The 21,430-nt window shown below is 41.1% G+C and overlaps 1 protein-coding gene across 5 annotated transcripts in view; it reads right to left on the reverse strand.

Annotated features, from left to right (window-relative positions):
• Window positions 1–10,009: 10,009 nt before the first annotated feature.
• Window positions 10,010–21,430, reverse strand: part of LOC125430952 (sine oculis binding protein homolog) — a 202,671-nt gene continuing 191,250 nt past the window's right edge. For 3 of the 5 annotated variants that reach the window (XM_048493369.1, XM_048493377.1, XM_048493348.1), the window contains one exon: window positions 10,010–11,870. Coding sequence is in view for 2 of the 5 variants with exons in the window: in XM_048493377.1 (XP_048349334.1) it covers window positions 11,770–11,870 (101 nt within the window). In the remaining 3 variants the exon portion in view is untranslated. Of the gene's footprint in view, window positions 11,871–17,133; window positions 17,219–21,430 lie in introns of all 5 variants that reach the window. The other 2 variants (XM_048493362.1, XR_007244261.1) reach the window with 2 other exon arrangements.

The raw sequence follows: 21,430 nt of genomic DNA on the forward strand, positions 1-21,430 counted from the left end.
GAATGATTTACTCCCCACTCCCAGCCAGCCGTTGCAATGCAATCCCCTTGCCTCATAACTGGAAGGTGGCTGCTTTTTTATTCACTCCCACCTTCCGTTCCTCGGCCCATTCCATTGCAGTTTCCTGACTGCCTTTCCCTACCTTTATCTCCATGGCAACTACTTTTTCAGCCCACCTTTCTTTCATCTGCCAGTTTGACCAAGATATGGGCCTGAGGCAATGTTTTGAGCACAGGAGGCAAACCAAGTTTTGAGCACAGGAGCCAAACAGCCTGCACACATGGTGGGCAGGGGAGGACCAGGATGGAACACAGAGCAGCAAAAGAATAAAATGGGGGGAGAAGAACATTGTTGGATGCAGAGCAACCCCCAGGGTATGTGTATGTGTGAGCAAGCGAGTGAGCAAGAGAGAAAGAAGCAGACAGAGAGGGTAAGGGAGCAAAATAACAATCACTGGCCAAGGGGGGAAGAAACATAGGAAGGCTTGCTTCCCCCAGTGGATATGCTTAACCCACCATCAGTTGTCTAGACCCCATTTTCTTTGTTCATAAAATGGCTTTTACTGCTAGTCTTGATTATTCCCACATATTCTTCTAATAAATCTTGTTAGTTATACATTGTGGTGTTCTTGGGGTTTGGGGCTCAATATGAATCCAGTACTTTCATTCTTATTGGATATAATTACCAGAATAACTGTTTTCTGAACATATCTTGTGTACTGCTACCTTGCAGGGCTGACATCTTGATCTTAGATCCAGAAGGGCTGGAGACTCAATCTGTGACTGGTGTGTTGTCAAGGAAACTGGTGGTAGTGTTAACCTGCTTGTGAGGCTTCACACCTCACCACTTTGTGGTTTTGTCTTTGGCCAACATGTCACTCTGAAGTAACCATTAAAAGCTTTTGACAAGTATGTCTTTAAAACAGAATGTACAAGCAGTGACTGTTATGGACAGGCATATACTTCCAATCTAGCCTCTAGATTTGTAGAACACACAGAGAAAGCTTGACATGTTGCAATGACTAGGTTCACTTAATATGTAAATCAAAGGCATACCAATGGACAATTATAGAAGAAAATAATAATTTTGAACAAAAATAAATTGTTTGTGAGTAGGATTAGAATATGTGAGAGGTGTCTTTGTGTTAACATTCAGAGTCCATGTTTTCAACTTTAAGCAAATTCTACAGTTACATTCTGTGGAAGTTTCAGGTGGTGGTTTGCCAAATGGAAACACATTTGGAGGTTTGGAAAAATCTTGCACATAAATTACCAAAGGCACGAAGCAGTTTGAAAGATGGATGAAATCAAAAGCCAAGAAAAAACAGCATGCGGTGCCAAAGAAGGAGGTGGAGTGAAGGAGAGAGGGAGAAAAAAAAAACAAGAGCAAGAGGTAATGATTTTTTAAAAATGATTTTCTTGCAAAATGGAGAATAAGCTTCTCAAGCATGTCGTCTTCTCATAAAAGCAGCTTGCTTGAGCGATGAGAAATACCCTCAAAGTGATTGGAACAAGCCGCTATTTTTCATTCCTTCGGCCTGGAGCTCTCCATCGATTATGCTAAGAGGTGCTCACTCATTAAAGATACAGAAAGCTCATTGTCTCACTATGCCACCCTTGTTAATTCCCTGATTTATACTGCCATATAGGAAGAATTGAAAGCGGGTCTCTCTCTTTTTTCAAAGGGGGGGGGGAGCAGATTAGGAAGTTTGTGATAAAGAAAAGCCAGGCTCCTGCCTGAAATCTAATCTTTTATTTGGCTTTAAGCAAACCCTTCTGCAAGGCTGGCCCATCAACAGAACCTGGCTAAAGTTTCACTTCTAAATCTGAGTCAACAATCTCCAATCTGGACACTGGGCTCAGGATCCAGGCTCAAGTTGCAGTTGGAGGCAGACAACAGGACAAGGAGACTGGAAGGGGGTAAGGGAGGAGAAAGACACCCTTTGTTTCCCACTGGCTTGTCCACACAGCACCAAGGCAAGGTGGTGTGTCGTTTTCTGTCATCAACCAGATAAAGGTTTGCACCTCTCTGGTCTTTGAAACTGCTCATCTAACACTTATGTTAAGTACAGTGAGATACATGCAAGTTTGTAGCACAGCTCAGATTTGGAGTTCTTTTCATCTTTCTGACAGATGATACCATGACATAAGCTGCTTGCAGTGAAGTTGCTATGCAGATATACAATTTCTGAAAAGTTACACCAGGAAAGAGAACCCCTGCCGATGGATTAGCATTTCACAAAGAGAAGCAGGATAAAATGGGCAGCAGTTAGGTTAAAAAGCTAAAAAATAAAAAGTGAATTAAACCTTCATGAAAACAATCCTCCCTCTCTTTTTTTCTAAAAAGAAATCAATAAGTAGAAAAGTATCTGGTTGCTTTCCTGATCTTTAGACTGGCTCAGTTTATCTATTGCATATAATGCATGTCCTGTGTGTTTAATACAATAACAAAGTAAGGGAAAGACTGCATTGTATCCATTTCTTAATGTCATTTGCTGCTTTGCAAATATTTTTTTTTAAAAGCAAGAAGAGAACTTTCAAGAAATCCAATGTCTGAGGCACAGAGCCAAAAATATGCCAGCACTTTCCTGCCTCCTTAACTTCCCAGGTCAAGTATCTGAACAAAAGTGCTGCTCTGTGCAGAAGTTCTTCAGGCCCTGTTCTGCCATTCCATAACACAGGAAATGTTTTTTTTTAATCATCTTTAAAGAAATCATGGAGTTTTCTTACAATGAAATATACATTTTAACAATATTCACAGTTCTCAAATGTAGCTATTTCAAATGACCTGATTATCTAATTTCCCGCCCACTCCCCAAAGCTTTTAAGTAAAGTACCCATGAGCGAAATGCAAAACTATGCTAGAATGCAAATTTTGGTTGTTTTCTACTGATATATGGCTAGGGGGTGTGCTTTTATGCCACAGACAAATCAAAACTGATGAGACAAATATTCTTCAGAAGGACAAGTCAATTGCCATCTCGCACTTGATTTACATGAACAATGTATAATATAGCAAGCCATCACTGGTTTTCATAGTAATTCCTGCTTAGAAGTCCTTATCCATTTCCCCACGTACAAAATGGAGGTCATAAGCTGCGGTTTCCTTTGCTGCGGGACCTTTTGAGCGCGGGCTCATGGTCCCCACCGCAGCTTCGGCCCCTTGGTCAAATGAATGCTGCAGCTGCGCAGCAGCTACGCAGGACTCCCCACAATCCGCTCAGGGGCTGTCCTGATTGGCTGCAGCGCTGTTCTGGGGCGGGGATTTTCTTTTCTGCAATGGAAACTGGCAGGCTGCCAAAAGGAGCCAGAGGTGGAAAGAGTCAAGGCGCTAAAAGGGAACTTGTGCGCTCGCCTCCTTCTTTCTCCTTCCTGGCTAGCTGGAGCTGCTCGAGCCCAGCTGGGGCTTCCTCCCCTACGATTTTACTTTCACCTTTGTAGTTAGTGATATTAGCTGGCAATAAAGGACCTCCTCATCGCTGTGAATCGCGGGGAAAGCGGTTGGGAAGGGCTCTGCATGGCTCCCCATGACCCTCTCCTCCTTCACCAGGAGACAAAAGCCGTGAGCATCAGGTTTTCTTTCATTGTTCCCCCAGTTTTGCCTTATGTGCACATAAACTGCCAGTGAGCTTTCAGCGACTGCAAGGTGGACACAAACACACTCCCCTCCCCACCCCGAGATGCAAAATGGAATGGATTGGCTGCAGCATTTTACGGAGCCTAAATAAAATTAAAAATGAAAAAAAATATACTTGTCTTCAGGTTGGCTCAAACCAGGAACCTCTTGCACACCAACACAAACACTTAACAGACTGAGCAACAGCTCTCCTTCTGGTTAATGGTGGGGGAAAAGGCAGGTTAAGGCAGAACTAACACAATGAAACGGGGACGAAGTTCCGGTTTAAAATGAAGCCACGTTTGTACGTCCCGTCGTGTTATTGCTGCCTCAGTAATTCACATTCACTGCTGCCTCTTCATTCACAAACGTGTCGATCGGGAAAGGGAGCGCCAGTTTGGCTGCCCTTAAAAAAGAGAGAGAGAGGGACACGGGCAATTAATGCCGCTGCAAGAGCTGGGAGAGGAGGGGTGTGTGAATGGTGCTTAGATGGTGCCAGATCCTCTGAAGATGCCAGCCACAGATGCAGGCGAAACGTCAGGAGAGAATGCTGCTAGAACACGGCCATACAGCCCGGAAACCACACAGCACCCAAGGTGCTTAGATGGCTCCACATGTTCACAAAATGATGTCGATCTCAGCTCCATGGAGAAAAAAAGGGGGTGCATGTGTAACCCCCATGCCCTGAATGGATTGGCCCAGAATGGGTTGACCCAGTAAGGGGGTGGAGACTCAGAGCAGCAGAAAGACTGCAAGAGCTCTTTGCAGAAGACAAGGCTACCAGACTCGGACCTTGATTTCTATAAGCCCTTAACACCTTGTTAAGGGTTTCTTTTGTGGTTGTAATGGGTGAGAGTTCTCCTGGAGACCTTCATCATGTTGCAACCTGTTCATCAAGCCCTTGGAGTCTTCAAGAGCCAGCCAACTTGCAAAGAAGAATTTGGACTTGGCAATATCAGTAGACTGTAAATAGAAGGACTTGAAATGCAACCTGAACAGGACCTTGAATTGTAACGTTAAATGTTGATGTTTTAAAAGTGTTAATTGTAAAGAAAAGTAAACCATTTTGTTGTTTAAAAATTGTTGTTGCAACTCATTCCAAGTATTTCCCCACAGAACCCACAAGCTGAGGTTACACATGCACATCACATCCAGCCCACTGTTTCCTGATTTGATGAAAGGCTCCACGTCACTACCAGCGGCGGGAAAATTGAAACCCGGAGTCACCACCGGGCTTCCCTACTGCCCCTCACTCTGCGCGGGTTTTCCCCAAAGGTTCTGTTCCAAACAGGAACAGAAATGACACACACTGAGGGGGTAGCAGAGCAGCAGAATCGGAGCAGCTGCGTTTTCGCCACTGCTGTATAGGGGAGTGCAGCTGGACCCCACGGTACTTGCTGCGAGTAGCGCGCAACAAAAGGTGAGTGAAGAAACAGCCCTTGTTAAGTAACAATTTTGTAACCTATGAGATAGACCTGAATTCCATTAAAATGAATTAGTTCTTCTTAAAGATAGAAAATTTGTGTAGGTCTTCAATATGAGGTTTTAGCTGTATGTGTTCAGGACCTTATGCAGTCATTTCAGTATCAGGGTGTGATGACAAAAAAAGGGGGGGAATCTAAAATGGTGAGACACAACATTTCTGTATTTGAGATTTGTGAATGGGAACCTGTACCAGGTTCTAGGACTGGATATTCAGATAAGTTGAGATAAGTCTGCTTCGTTCCTTTTAGAGGAAGGTTAGGGCCAAACTTAGGAGCACCATGGAAACGGGGAGCCATAAAGTCTCTCCATACTACCCTTGGGAATATTATTATAAAACACCACAGGGGACTGGTTTAATGCCGACTGGGGCATTATTTGCCTCATCAGAAGGCTTTTAGAACAAGAATACCATATCTTATTGGGGCAAGCAAATAAATCATGCTCACCTCTTTCTGTCAGAATAGTACCTGAACAGGAGCATATAGCTAAATATCTCGAATTATTAACTGAACTCCAAGAAAGATGGGCCAGATGCAATATTTTCCCACCTGCCATTACGAAGGGTCGCAATTTATCTGTCTCTCTCCAGGATCAGGTTTGTTCACACTGTAAAAACCAAGTGGAGACTCTTTTTTACATTATACTCGGCTGTCCGAGATACATGGGTATTAGGAATTTCTCTCCTTGACTGGCCCTAGACAAATCTGAAAAATCTGAAAGAGAATCTGACAATTCTGTTGTGGTGTTCTGTTAAACAATACCGATGTCATGCTCTTGGAAAAAGTAGCAAAATTTATTTTACAAGTGACCAAACTTTCTAAGTAATGTCTAATTCTAGATGCAGTTTCTCTGTGTTTTGATCATATTCTTGCTTTGTACATTACAAATGTCTGGTAACTTTCTAGAGCTTATTTTATATGCCTAATAAAGGTTGTTGCTGTTGTTGGCAGAAGGTTGGCTGCACATGGACTGAATGCTTGCACGTGTATGTCCACCAGAGCCATTTTGAATCAGGAAAACAACACAGGAAGGGGGAAGGAAAGAGTCCTCCTTCCATGTTGTGTTCCCAATCTGAAAAAGGTTCCCATGACTTTTCAGAAATGAGGTTCAATGAGAATGTTGCAGCTGGTGGAGCATGAGTTAAATATAATGTGTAGTTTGAATCTCTGGCCCTTTCCGCACGGGCAATATACAGCAAGGTTTTTGCAAAGCAGCTGCTTCCCCCGTCGCCTCCACTCACTGCCCTGGAGGTCAGAGGGCAGCGTGGGCGGGTCCCTGCAGCCCTCCAGGGCGACACTGGACATGACGGTGAGTGGAGGGGGCTGACCGAGAGGCAGCTCTGTGTGGACCCACCTCTCCAGCTGGGGGGGAGTGGGGGCCGCTCGCACGCTAGCATGTGAATGGTCCCCGAGCCTCCACCAGCATAAATTATGCCGGTGGAGGCTCGTTTCCGCCCAGCCTTAGGCTGAGTTCTTCCATTGAGCATTTATGATCTGAAGGTGAAAGTTCAGGCTACTATTGTTTATTATCATGTTGCTACCTGGATTGGTTTTTTATGTTGTCTGTATATTTTATAGTTTTGATTGTTTTTATTATGTTTCAAACTACTGTAAATGCAAGGTATACAAGATCCTGATATATTTTAAGCTCTCCCTTGGAAGAATAATCCTGTACAAATACAAATCTGTTCACTGAGTTTGTAAACAATGCATGAAATCCACAGCATTGTTTTAGCTATTCAAAGAAAAGGCCACATGTCACTCTGGCAGGCAGTTTTTTTTTTAATGCAATGGTTATATTTAGTACTGCTTTGAATGCCTCAAACTGGCAGGAAATAATTAACAGGCAGTATATTTCCAGAGATGTGGAAACATTTTTAATCTCTTTGTGTGCAGAATACTGTTTGCTTTTCTCTGTTGCATTTTAGGACTGGAAAACCCAAGTCCAAATCTCCACTTGTGCCATGGAAACTTGCTGGGTGACTTTGGGCCACACAAACCGTGAGCACTGACCCTGGCTAGTATTCGGATGGGAAATCTCCAAGGAATGCAAGCAATGGCAAATCACCTCCAAAGGTCTCTGACCTTGAAATCCTACAGGGTTTGCCATTAGTCCACTCTGACTTGACAGCAAAAACAAAACAAAAAGTATATTAGGAGGTACTTGCTAAAATATGAAAGACCAGACTTCCTAAAGAAACTGCAGCTATCAGTCTTCCAATAGACACATTTTGGTGCAACAGCTTAAGGCAACTTTTGGATAGCAATTCTTTCAAAGGGATTTTGCTCTAAGAAACATAGAAGGAATTCCTATGCAAATTTGATACTGTCAGATTTAGACTCAGGAGGGCCTGGGGATAATTATCTCACAACCCCCCCCCCCCTAATCATTCATCATTAAATGTTTATGTTACAGAGAAAGCAACAGTGACCAATGTTCTGATTCATGCTGCTTTGTTAACTCATCAACAGTTGAAAAAGGACTTGATGATTAAGAAAAAATAATTAAATAATGAAAAAAGAGAGATTTTTTCTATATGCAACTATAGAGTGTTAAGAAAGTAATTTTACTTGTATTTGTTGCAGAGGAAATTGGAAGCTTATCTTGCAAGCTATAAAGACTTGCGATATGCGCTTATTGCCAATTCTATTATTGTGTCTAGGTGGCTTTGAAGACATTTCCCTCAAAACAAAAACAAAAAAACATGACCTGTGTGCCAAATCAGCAGTGACAACTAACTTTATTTATGTACTTTTCATACAGGGATTGCAGATGGAGGAACTGCAAGTAGAGGAAACCTTCTGCAAATGGCTGGCAGCATGGAGAATCCCGAAGCTGCAGAAAATGGCAGGCGCAAGCTGTGGTGGAAATGAAAGAAAGAGCTCCAGGGGGGCAAAGGCAGGTAAAAGAACCATTTGGGGGTGAAACACTATATTTTTCCATGCTTGTGCAGGAGAAAAAAAAAGTCAAAACAGTTATTTTAAAAATGTTTCAAGAATTTTTAATTCGCGTTGTGGGCCCGCTACTAAAAAAACCAATGGTTACAGAAAAATGATGTAAATTATTACCCTATCTCCAATTTGCCCTGTCTAGGCAAAATGATTGACAGAACAGATCTTCTTGGAACACTCATCTGTCTTACCGTAGTTCTTTTTCAATCTGATTGCAGACTAGGCTATGGGATGGTGATTGCACAGATGGTTTTAGTTGATGACCTCCATCTAAACGTAGATAAAGATCAGGCCTCCTTGTTGTTCCTATAACCCCTAAAAGCAGAAGTAGGGGTTGTGTGTTGGACTGGACCCAAATAATTGCTATTAGAGACTAGTTATTATCAATGTGGAATCTATCCTGTATGTGCCACAGGGCTCAATCCTACACCCCCCCCCCCACATTCTCTTAAATCTTTATGCAGAGCCATTAGGCCAAATCATCTGTAGTTTTCGTATTGGCTGTCATCAGTTTATACACCCAGCTACATACATCCTTATCTAAATCTAGTGATGTGGTAGAATTTCAAAATTGCTGCCTGGCTGCCTCAGTTGAATGGATAATTGTGAACAAATTAAAACCAAGTCCTGGAAAAAAACACATAAGTAATGCTGTTTGGGAAAATGGAGCTTGTGGTGGATATTATTCTCTCTATATTTGATGGGGTTCATCTGACCTTTACTGACTCAGCTAAGAGTGTTGGGGTTTTACTGTACTCAACATTATTGCTGGAGAAGCAACCTTATGCAGTTGCAAAAATATGTGTTCAACTCAACGTAGTTTAAAAAATGGCGCCTCTCCACCGGCAGAAATTATGCTGGTGGAGGGGAGGGGGCCGTTCACATGGGAGCGTGCGATCGGCCCCCACAGAGGCCAGCACAGAAGAGGTGGCTCTGCATGGAGCTGCCTCTTCTGCGTCCCCCCCCCACTCACCTCGTCCTCCAGCATCGGCCTGGAGGGCTGCAGGGACCCGCCCATGCTGCCCTCCGACCTCCAGGGGTCAGAGGGCAGCCTGGGCAGATCTCATCAGCCCTCCAGACCGATGCTGGAGGATGAGGTGGGGGTGGGGATGGGAAAGCGGCGCCTTCAGTGCAGTGCGGTTTGCACCGCACTGATGGGAAGGTGGTGCTTTCCAAAAACCTCCCTCGGGAAGGGAGGTGGAAAGTGGCGCCTTCTCACCGCTCGGGGCCGCACAGGATGGCGCTGCTGCTCCCCAGGGACCAATATTTTTCCATCCCTGGGCCGCTGTTTTTGGCCCCGTGCAGAAAGGGCCTGTGTGTGTGGTGGTGGTGAATCAGATGAATCTCTTTCTTCCCATGCAACATAGTCCCAATCTGAATTGAGCCTGTTCGTATTTGTAAATTGAGTTCCCAGCACAGAACTCAATAAGGCAGATCTGAACAAAAGTGTTTCTGGTAGGCTGATAGAGGACATAATAAAAATATAGGCCCTTATTTTCAAATAATGATAACAATGAAGATTCCAGGTGAAGATAGTCAGGCATTATAATCAGCATGCAAATATCTGTGTGAACAGATGCATTTGGTCTCTGGCAGGTAGAAATGGTTAAGGCAGCTGTTTTTGGAATAAGTAATTTATGCATGTATACCTTAGTCTCGCAATGAAGATACAGGGAATACATTTGTTTGCCTATAACATCACCAAATATCTCCCAAGCCTCGTTTCCATCAATTTTAAGTGTTCTTTCCATCTTTGCTAAGAGCAGCTAAAAGAATAGAAAAAATGAGATCACAAAGAAGAAACCTAGACACCTTCCTCCCCAAAAACATTTCAGTAAAGTTATTCCTTTTAGTTTCCATGTTGAATTTTACTGTATCCATTTTATCTCTGAACTCTTGGGAATAAATTAAGACAATTTGTTCGCAAACAGTTAAAAATAAGCAAAACAACATCATTGTTAAATATGTTTTTCAAACTTGGAGATTTATTTATTTTAATAAATCTGACACCAGTCAGGAAGAAAAAAATGGTGTGAGCCCAGAATAACCAGAAGCCTCTTAAAAGTGCTTCATCCACCCTCTACCCATAGAAATTTGTCTGTGTAAGGTTTTGAAATCACTTGGTAGGCTTATGAGCTCATCCTACCCTCCCACCCTCGTGCCCTCCCCCCACCTTTTAAATTTTTTTCATTTCTTTTTTTTAAAAAGCGAGCTTGCTTGTTGGGTGTAATTTTCCAAGCTTTCACAGCCCTAATAAATAAGGAGCACCTGTAAAACAGTAGCTTGACTTAAGTGAATCTGTACAAAGGAAAATATAGAAATACAGTATGTACACAATGCCCTCAGTTCACCATTGCTATAAGGCTGTGTTTTGATTGGCTTTTCAAACCCGGCTCTGAGCTCCATGAAGCACCTCCATCCCAAACTGCTTTCTGGTTGCTCATTACAACAGCCATACAGTAAAGGTGTGCTTCGGGTATTCTCGTGTGAACAATTGCTTTATTCAAGTTAGTAAACAGTTACACTGGATCACAAGGTGATTTGAACATTTTTCTTTTTTTCCTTAGTATTTTGTCAGAATGGGATAATCCACAATTGTTTTACCAAATCAGTGCCAGCATACATGCTCTAGTGTACTTTTGGACTCGTGGCTACAACTATACAAGTGCACACAAGTAAATTCTACCCTGTTATCCTCCACCCACTGACTGAGGATCAAATTGCACATTTCTTTTAACCATGACAGGAGAAAGCAAACAGTGAAACAGAATCATAGGGGTTCTCTTCTCACTTTACCCCGTGTTTTCATTGGCTTGGCCATACCTTTCTAATTATCATGAAAGGGCTCTGCATCTGGAGAGATTGTCTCACTGGCTTCCTGGATCACTGAAAAACCATCAGGGTTGAAATTTCATCCAAGTCTTTCATAACACCCAGCAAATATTTCCCCCAGATAGTTTTACACCTTGAGGGGATCTCTATTTTTGGTCTTTAGTTCAACACTCTTGCTCTGTTCCCAAATGGGGCGCTATTTAGGGGAATTGAAAGAGAAAGCTGAGAGGAATAAACATTTACTGAGTTCTCTTGGCATTCAGTCTCTGAAAAACCACAGTATAAACTATTCATGCTGCTTCTTACATCTTTCAAATAAAAAAATTAAAAGCCATAAAAGTGTAACACTGAAAATATGGCATTAAAAAGAATAAAGGTGGCCTTCGTAAAAAATAACAAGAACCAAAGTATATTAGCCATTAAAATATTCTAATAACTCTTCATTTAAAAGTGCATCATGGGAAGGACAGAGAGAGAGAGAGATGATTCTGAAGTACCAATACTCCAGTATAACCCCTTCCCCCCACCATCAAAAACGCGAATAGGTCCAAAACCATACAATGCAAATCACAATTCTTAGTGTAGCAGCAAAACCACAGCAGTTTTTTTCTGAAAAAAATCCATTTCACTGTCCAGCCTCCAATATCTGAACCTTGAAGTCAGTGAGGAAAAGAGTACATACATTGGTCCATGTGGCTTTACAAACCAGAAGAAAAGCCTCCCATCGGCAAGAAACTAAAAGGGAGAAGGGGAGATGGTAGTAGGAATGCTGAGCATACTTCATGGGATCCGTGATGTGCTTATGGTCTTCTGAGCCAAAGGCACCCAAGGGTTTGAGCCTTCCCTCTGAGAAAATGAATGGTGGGAACTTTTGTCAACTTGACTTTTAACCAGAAGAGTTAGTAAGTGAACCAGCTGGTGCATTTGGTGATGTAGATTGGTTTGCTCCCTTTCTCCATGCAAGATACCCTGTCAAAGTGAGCATTCCTGAAAAACAGACAGACAGACAGATCAGCACACGCACAGAATTATCACAGCTTATTACAAGTCACAGTATTATGCTCTGTTAAAAGCTTGGACATGCCCATTTCAAAGTGGCAGGACCCATGATTTCAATTTTAGATGAAGATCGTACTGTGAAGACAGAAAACATAACATGGTCTTTTTTTACATATATGGTTGTATGGAAACTAGTGGATGATAAATGAAGAACTTATAGTTCAAGAAGCAAAAGCATGAAACAACCCATTGTGTACTCCTTTTACTCAAATGGATTTTCATTCTTATATCTTTTCAGCATTTCAGGCACAATCTATAATCTCTGCTTTTATAGAATAACTATTGTGATTGGGGGCAGTTCTTTAATAGCATGATGAATCAAGATGGTCCATCTTTTCAATTAGGAAACTATAGTCTAGAATGTTGGTAATTATTTACATTTTCAGATCTCTAGAAATATAAATAGCTATGAGGCCAAAAGCTATATCATAAACTCTTAGCATGAAAACAATTAAAACTAAAAGTGGTATATAACAACTGCATCACTCCCTGCAGTGTATACTACCACACACTTTTTCTATCCCATATCTTGACAAATAGGTTTATGGAACACTGCAGAAATCTGCAAAATCTTTCTACTAAACACAAAAGAATATATGATGGGAAAGTACTTCTCTTACTTCAACCAATGCTGTACTAATTTTCTCCAGCATATTAATATTTCATAGGATTGCTAGGATTTTAAAACTGCAGTTCATATACAAGTTATAGCCCTAAGAAGGAATTATTTTTAACTGTATAGAAGTTCCCCAGAATGAGGATTTCTCTATGCACCATTTTCTATTTCAGGGTATGAACAGTTGACCAGAAGCTGTAGAACATTCTTGAAGGATTCACCTTCAGTTCTCTCCATGATCCCACTGAAATTTTCACTCAGGCCGTAAATGAAGGGCCCAAACAAAAGCATCCTTCTAAACTTCATCTTATCTAAGACTGGATGTGTAAACACTGAAATATCCAAAAATGGTCAGTATGAAGGTACTACATTATGGTCAGTTTGTATGACATTATTAAAAAGGTAAGGTAACACTGGGTCATTAAAGACCCATGGGATGACATCATGTCATGACATTTACGAGGCAGACTATATATATGGGATGGTTTACCATTACCTTCCCCAGTCATCTGCACTTTACCCCCAGTAAGCTGGGTACTTATTTTACCAATCTTGGAAGGATGGAAGGCTGAATCAATCTTGAGCCGGCTACCTGAAACCAACATCTGTTGTGATTAAACTCAGTCATGAGCACAGCTTTTGAGTGCAGTACTATAGTTTACTACTCTGTGCCATGCGGTTCTTATGGCATTATTATCATTGACTATTCACACAGCATCTTCAGCTGAACTGTATTGGGATGAATACTATATAATTCAGGAGCGTCAATCTAGGACAACAATTGTCTGAAGAACTGCATGTTTGGTTTGCATACTTGGCCAGATGTTTTGCAGTTATCCTAGGCAATAACATGACTTGCCCTCATTTTATGTAGGTTTAGGGTAGTACATGAACTCATGACTTTGCTTGCAACACTGGACTCACAAAGGTTTAGCAGTGAGTTCAAGGATAAAGGATGTAAAACAAGAGAACTAATTCAGCATCACTGTATCATACAAACCAATGAGATACCTTGCACGGACTAGATTGGCTTGAATCCCACCCACCCAGCTGGTTACATGCTTTGTTTCTGATGTAGAAATAAAGGAAGTTGTCCTTGCAAAAAAGACTAACAGCACATGTCACTCCTGCCTAGTGTAGTTGACTAAGCCACGTGGGAGCAAATCAATTGCATGTATCTTTTCCATGGAATCACCACTCCTCGTGCTGTTTTTGAATATGTAGTTAGGAGCTGCATAATTTTATGGCGCCCGTGGGGTTGAGCCATTCAAATGGCACCTGCGTTGCTTAGAAGTCTCTCATGAAAAAGCCGTTTCTATTTAGGTAAGGTTGCCAAAACTATATCCCTGCAGAATTACACCAGTAGTAATCCATCACTTCCTAGATTTAGATCAATTGCTCTTGTTTTGGTAACATCTATAATAGGAATCTTTCAATACCATTTGAATCACATCTGTGAAATTCTGACTGCTCACCAAATCCAGCATACTCTAAACCTGATAATGGCTGGGATTAGATGCTTCACAGAGAAGTCCAAGAATAAGCATGAGGTATATCTGCACTGCAGAACCTAAGCTTTCAGTTTTTTTAAAAAAAACCTATACCAGGGGTAGGGAACCTGCGGCTCTCCAGATGTTCAGGAACTACAATTCCCATCAGCCCCTACCAGCATGGCCAATTGGCCATGCTGACAGAGGCTGATAGGAATTGTAGTTCCTGAACATCTGGAGAGCCGCAGGTTCCCTATCCCTGCCCTATACCAACAATTGAACCCTGGGTCATATAGACAGGGTTTTTTTTTTCATCTGTTCATCTTGGAGGGAAAGGTAGATAGATGATAGACAGATAAATAATACAAAATTTGCTTCCAAGACTCTGGGGGTTGTAAAAGTTTTGATGTAGGCTAGCAGAACATTTTTCCCTTTCATATACTTCTATGAAGTAGTTAATCAACTAAGCAATGAATGTGAATGCTATTGGTGATGATGCACCAGCCTGTGCCTTGCTCCTTTGGGACAGAATTGGGCTCAGAGCAAAATCAAGCCCATAATTTTCTTAGGGAGGCTCGCTGATGTCATCAACCACAAGTGAGTAGCTGAGGCAGGCACAGAAGCATGTTCAGCCCTGTAAACACTCTGGGGTTGTCTGCTATTCTCATGAGTTCTGTAATTCTTAACAACCCTGAAAGCAGTTCAAGGTTTTCCGTTAAAGTTTTTCCTTTTGAACAGCTGGTGATTTATCTCTCCTTCTATATGAAAGGAAGTTAGTAAATGACTCCACATCACTGGAGCTGGGAGAAACATTCCATGTACAAAGTGAGTCCAACAACATATTATTTTGGGAGAAACAAGCTGGGAGTCATGGAGAAAATCAGTGTGCGGTTTCAATTCAAGCACTTATTCAACTGTAACTGCCATTAGCTCACATTGCCCTCAGTTCTGTGCATCTAGATTATTTGTTGACATGAGTCAGGTTAGGTCTACTGCCCCCTTCTATGGTTTCCTTCATTTAACCATGTAGGTTCAAGCACAGGTGACTATGGCAGAGTTATAGCTGCAGTTTATTCTTGAGCTTTCATAAGTAAATATTGGGGAAAGCCTGTCTATATTATAACACTGTGAACTTCAGGTTAGGAGAAACATTTTCTCACATAAGTGGTAGTCGTTGGATGAAGATATTCTAGAGCAGGGATAGGGAACCTGCGGCTCTCCAGATGTTCAGGAACTACAATTCCTATCAGCCTCTGTCAGCATGGCCAATTGGCCATGCTGGTAGGGGCTGATGGGAATTGTAGTTCCTGAACATCTGGAGAGCCGCAGGTTCCCTACCCCTGTTCTAGAGCTCTGGTTCTTAGGACTGGACCAATTCTGTATCTGATAAAAGGAAAAACTGATGAAATGCTAGATGTTCACTTAACTTGGAGTTTAGCTGCTTTGCAAAAGCCCTCACATGGCGACACCCAAGCGTGAAACTGCAATGGGGACATCTGGGGTGGCTTGTCCTGGGCGCTGCCATTATAGTCACATGGGGAGGCGGGGCTGGGGGCATGTCAGGGGCGGAGCGCATCAGGGGCAGGGAGGGGCATGTCGGGATGGGGAGGGCACGTGTGGGCAGTTCATGCCCCAGGCGCAGTTCCCCCTCCCTTCGTCCCTGGCGACATCACCAGGAATGGTGACAATAGCCTTGAAGTCAGACATCCAAAGTGACATTTGACAAAATGCAATCAAGTGATCTGATTCCTCGTTAGAGTGTAGAGACTTTAAGTAGCAAGTGGGTTAGTTGTGGTACAGCTATAGAAGGGGTAATAAGCATTAGAAAAAACATAGCTTCACTTTTTTAATGTACACTGGATAAAATATGCAAGTCAAAATTGAACCTCATCTTCCATGACCATAGATCAAGGGTGCCTGTCCTGCATATTCCGCATCCTGTAGGATGAACACAACACATCACCCATTTTTGGGCAGGGATTTCTGGGGAGAATAATTTGTTCCGCAGATTTTACTAGGCATTGTGACCTCTGTCAGCTAAGAAGCAGAGCAATAGAAGCAGTAGTGTGCAAAGAAAATTTGTCCTGCTGAAAATATACCATTCAAACATGGAATGTATTATCCTAGTGTATGGTGCAGAGAGACTAATCTGATGGGTTACTCTGAACACCCAATTACTTTGACTGAGTCTGCTTAATCTTGAAGCTAGTGTTGAAAGTACTCAGATATTGTTCACATTTGTCTTATTAGACATACGGAATAATTTGAAATGTCAATTTAAAATGAGTACACTTGTGAAGATTAAGGACAATGTGTGTTAACCTGCATTGTGTGTTAACCTGTACGGTAAAACTGTTCACAAGGCACTGTTTTAAATAATTTCTTTAGGAAAGGAGATTCTAGTTAAAATATTTTAGAATAGCACATATAAGGCATACATTAAACAGATCATAATGACAGCAAGTTTTAAACTTAACCACACAAGCTCCCCAGAAATAGATGGAAATTACTCTAAATATAGGGTGAATATACTAATAGGTTGTTGAGATCCAGGGTTTTGCAAAGGAAATCAAACCTGATCATTTTCTTCATTCTATACTACCCTGTTCTTCTACTTATAGAAAATGTGCACATTTCCAAAGGGGATGATTATGTTACTCAGTCTGAATTTTCAAAACAAGGACTGGAAGCTGAGATGGAATTGGGGGTGGGGAAGGAGAGGGGTTTCAACAGGAGGGGGGTTTCAAACCAATTATTTAAATCTCTTTGTTTCTAGGTAATTTGTTATTCTAGGTTGGATTAAATTTAAGAAACTTAAGAAACTTTTAAAAAACATTTGGAAAACTCAGTCAGCTGCAGACAGGATATGATTACAACTTGAGACACATAAGACACAATAATATCATTCTTTTGAAATATCAAGAAGAGATTGGGGAAATAATCTAAAGAAAGAGAAAGCAGACTTCATCCTGCAGTATACTTATGCAGTGGGCATTTAGAAGACTGATCCTAATAGAGTTAATAAGCTTTAGCTAGGATATCATATTCAGACTTTTTGCCAGGCTTGTAAAATTTTCATATTTACCTGTTTTCATTCTTTTTCTGGTGAAACAAATACACTTCCAGCCACAAACACTTTTCACACAGGGGTAACAGTTCACACATGGTACCTGATGGACAATGCACAGCAGAATTGAACAATAAGGCTCAAATCTGACATAAAACGTGTTCAACTTTAATGCTGCTGCTGGGACTTGGGCCTGAGGACCAACCTGGACACACCAAGCTTTCTTGTTGAAGTGCTTAAATTACAGCTATTCTAGTCTATTCTTGGCTCAGTGTTTGAAAGATATTTCTGCTGCTTTTTTTGTGGATGCATGTTTGGATTTTAATAGGTACTCTAAATTCCATCAGTCACTATTTAATTATACTCATGTAATTCATTACTTGGATAGTAAAAAGCCTCTAAACTCTCTGTCGCTTTTAAAGCAAAACTGAAGAAGACTGAAGGTGTGGTGGGTCATCATATTAAATATCTGTAATTCGTGTTCCAAGTCAGCAAAGCTGCTGTGGCACAAGAAATTATGGGAGGATGCTTTCAGTTCATGTATTTTTAAAGATTGTAGGTATCTTATGTCAGGAGAAACCCTTAATTTAGTGCAAACCATGTGGGGATTTGGAAGCCTAATTCTAGGTTTGAATGAAGAGAAAGATCAGTTCCACTGATAAGGATAAGATTAGATAAGGACAATGGCCACCGTGAATGACGACTAGTTAAAAATGAACTTACAAACTTGTGGGAAGTAAGATGGGCAATGATGGAACAGTAGTTAGATAATGGTGTCTAGATATCTTCCTAGTGATGAAAACTAGCCAAATGACACCTAAGGAATCAAAATAATGGAACAAAAAGCCCATAGTTTTTGTTTCCTTCTCAACTCTAGCAAAGATATAGGAAGGTGGCACTGGAAGGAAAGAATGAGTGGATGGGAGAGGGTCTTTAAGTTTTCCCCTGCTCAATAATACTCTCCGAAACAATTACTCTTCTCCCTGCAGTTATGAATTTCCCCCTAAGACAGTCTCCAAAATCAGATGACAACATCTTGCAGGATAATAGGATCAAACAGCTGGGGAGGGAAATTTTCAGGTTAAAATTAATGGATAATGGAAGTTACAAACCCTCCGTCTCCTACTTCCTGAGTCTTACCTGTAAGTGAATTGAAGGTACATTCTGCATTATCATGTCCAAGATCATTTCCACACAGGTTATTTGCTTTGGGTTTGACTCTGTTGGGAAGCAAGTTTTCTCCCTCCTCCCACACAGCATCCTAGTACATCTGTCCTATATTACTTTAAATCATTCACCAAGCTGGTGTAAAGAGTTTAAGAGTAAGTTTAAATATTCCAGGGGCCAAGAATAAACTCCTGACTATTTGCCTTGCTTGGTTGTGACACTATTCTGTTTGTAGCAGGAGTGTACAAACAACAGTGCCACAGGGGTAAACTAACAGTGCCATTCTAAAAGCTACACCCTTCTAAGTCTACTGAAGTCAATAGGTTTAGGAAAATAATTATTCTTAAGATGGCACTATAAATATTATATGTGAATGTGTGCATTAAAAACCCTGAGGATTATTTTAGTTTTTTTAAAAAAACAATAACCTTAGGACATTGTAATGGCACAGGGGCATGATTAACTCTTTCTTTGCCAGTCATCTTTCTGCAAAAAAAGAAATGCTTTTTACTGCTTTTCCTCATGCAATATTCCAGATGCAAATTCTAAGCAAATATTCAACTAGAAAGTTGGGGAAAGCAGCTGGGTGGGGCATGATTTTTACTGGGTAAAATTAGAATCCTATGGAGATCCATTTGAGCATGGATCAATGTGGCCTTGCGCATGGAATGACCATGCTATTAGTTAATTTAGTCCTGTTTTTAAATGGTGATTAGTATTGCTGAGGTTTTCCTTTAAGAATCCTTTCCTCCTTTGCATATTGCAGTCAGCTATTTAATATTCCACTTACGAAACAATAAATATTTGCATTAAAGATAAAAAAATATGTATATGGCTATTCCATAAATAGAGGGAGATAGAGAAGCTTTGTGTGAAAAGCAAGTATCTCAATAAAGACAATTGTGTAAACATATACCATAGTGATCTCTAAAGGTTGATTCGCGTGGGCATTGGGCACACTATAGCCAAGGAAAAACTGCTTCAAAATCTTGCAGGTGCCAGCTCCTACTTAGTGGCCAACCAAACATTTGCATTCAGAATTACATGCCAAACTCTTATTGTAAAGCTGGTAGTTGAATTATATCAAGTTGCTTCTCCTTGACAGCCTATAGTCTGATAGCTAAACTTCCAATTCCAAAGGGGAACTATGTTGCTAATTAGTATTTCCAATAATTAAGTGAATGAGACATTCAGAAACTACTTCTGGATATGTGCCTTAGCAAGCCTTTGCATTGATTTCTTTGTCTTCCACTGCTATTATTGGAGTATTTTGGAAAGCTAACACAGATACACATATTAACTTTCTCCATCATAACCCTAAAATATGATAATATCGCTTATGAAAACTTCTCCTAAACAATTCTTATTCAGTTCAATGTCTTGTTTATGGAAATTATCCACCTGATTGCATTATATGTGTTCAGATTTTCCTAGCTGTAAAACAAGGCAGAAGAGACCACAGCTCTTTCAGGGCAATTGTGCAACCTAAGAAGACTCAACTCTGTGCTTAAAGCAGGTCATGGCTTGGATCCTATGACCTGCAAGTACCAAAGCAGGTTTTCCCTGCAATGCCAGGAATCAGTGATCTTCTTGAGCAAAATGTACATGCACATGACAGATGCAGTAAGCAGCAGCAATTGGACAAATATCTCCACTCTGCCACGGAAGTTTGCTGGATGGCCTTGGGCTTGTCACACACTCCCAGCCTCCACTCTCTTATTAGAGTAGACCGTTTCTGACTGACTTTCTCTGATGATTTTGCCCAGACTCCCTCATGATTTCCATTTCTCATGCTACAATGGATTTCGTCCACAGGAACCCCTAACTGTCCAGCATTTCCTCAGGGGAATTCACAGAGAACTGCAGGAGAGATCCACTACTCACAGTTCATGGCATTCAATCTCATGACTACGAAGCTATGATTTAAAAACCTATAAAAAGTAATAGGGCAATTACATCCATGAACAGACACAAACAACCACAAAGCCAGTAAGGCTGACTTTACTGGAGTTCCATTATCAGCATGGTAGTGGTTAGAGTGTCAGACTAGCATCTGGAAGTTAAAACCTCCAGCTTGCTAGACGACCTTGGGCTAATCACACTGTCAGCCTAACCTACCTCACAGGGTTCTTGTGAAGATAAAACAGAGGAAAAAGAATGTTATACAACACTTTGGGTTTCCATTGGGGAGAAAAATGAAGTAAATATATACATGTATTCGTAACCTTGCATAATGTGAAATTTAAATGATGGAAAAAGTAGTAAATAGATATTATTAAACTAACCTTATATCTCTTTACAATGTGCGCAAAATAAAAGACCGTGGTTGGACATTTCTATTGAAAAATACTCCTTTGACCCTACCCTATGGAAATATTTGTGCCTTCACATCATTGGAAGGAGCTAAAGAATAGGTGCGTACTCTTTGTACATGATTGGTTACAGAGAATGGCAAAGTCAGGCATTTACTGAAACCCTGAAGCTATTGAAGGGATACCTCCTTAACTTTCTAAAGATGTTTGGAGATGTAGTCTGAGAAAATTATCTGTATATGTGTCTCTAACAGAGTACAGTAGCCTGCTGTAAGTATCTCTGCTGAGGACTGCCCAAATCATGGATCAGTCATTATGTGTGCATATTTGAAGAAAAGAGGGGCCTGTGTGTGTCCAAGAATTTACAGAAAATTGACTATAACTGAGGTGTGTCTTTTTTCATTGGCATTTCCCCCATAACCATCACAATTCAGTAACTGGCTGCAGGTTTGTTTGTTAAAACACTATTCTGCAAAATTCAGTGCTCAACTTTCATTTGATGCACTCTGTAGCTGGATATTATTGTGTGAAGCTGCAAAATCCACTTGCAAGTGATCATTAAAGTGGATTGGAAGTGGACTGAAAGTGTATTATTCAGCATATGTGAACGCGCCCCATGAGTCTAGCCTGAAAGTCCTCATTCAACCCTTTCCTGTGGAAATCCAAGCCACATGATTTCCAGTGCCATTTTAAGCATAGCCCTTCCGAGCACATTGACTACAATGGATTTTGGAAGCTATAACTCTGCTTAGGATTCCACTGTTAATAGCTTGACGTTTTATTCCTAGAACTCCTCTGGTTGACACAGACTTTAACCTCTGCATGGACTTTAGGGG

This window comes from Sphaerodactylus townsendi, linkage group LG01, assembly GCF_021028975.2.
Source record: "Sphaerodactylus townsendi isolate TG3544 linkage group LG01, MPM_Stown_v2.3, whole genome shotgun sequence".
NCBI lineage: Eukaryota > Metazoa > Chordata > Lepidosauria > Squamata > Sphaerodactylidae > Sphaerodactylus > Sphaerodactylus townsendi.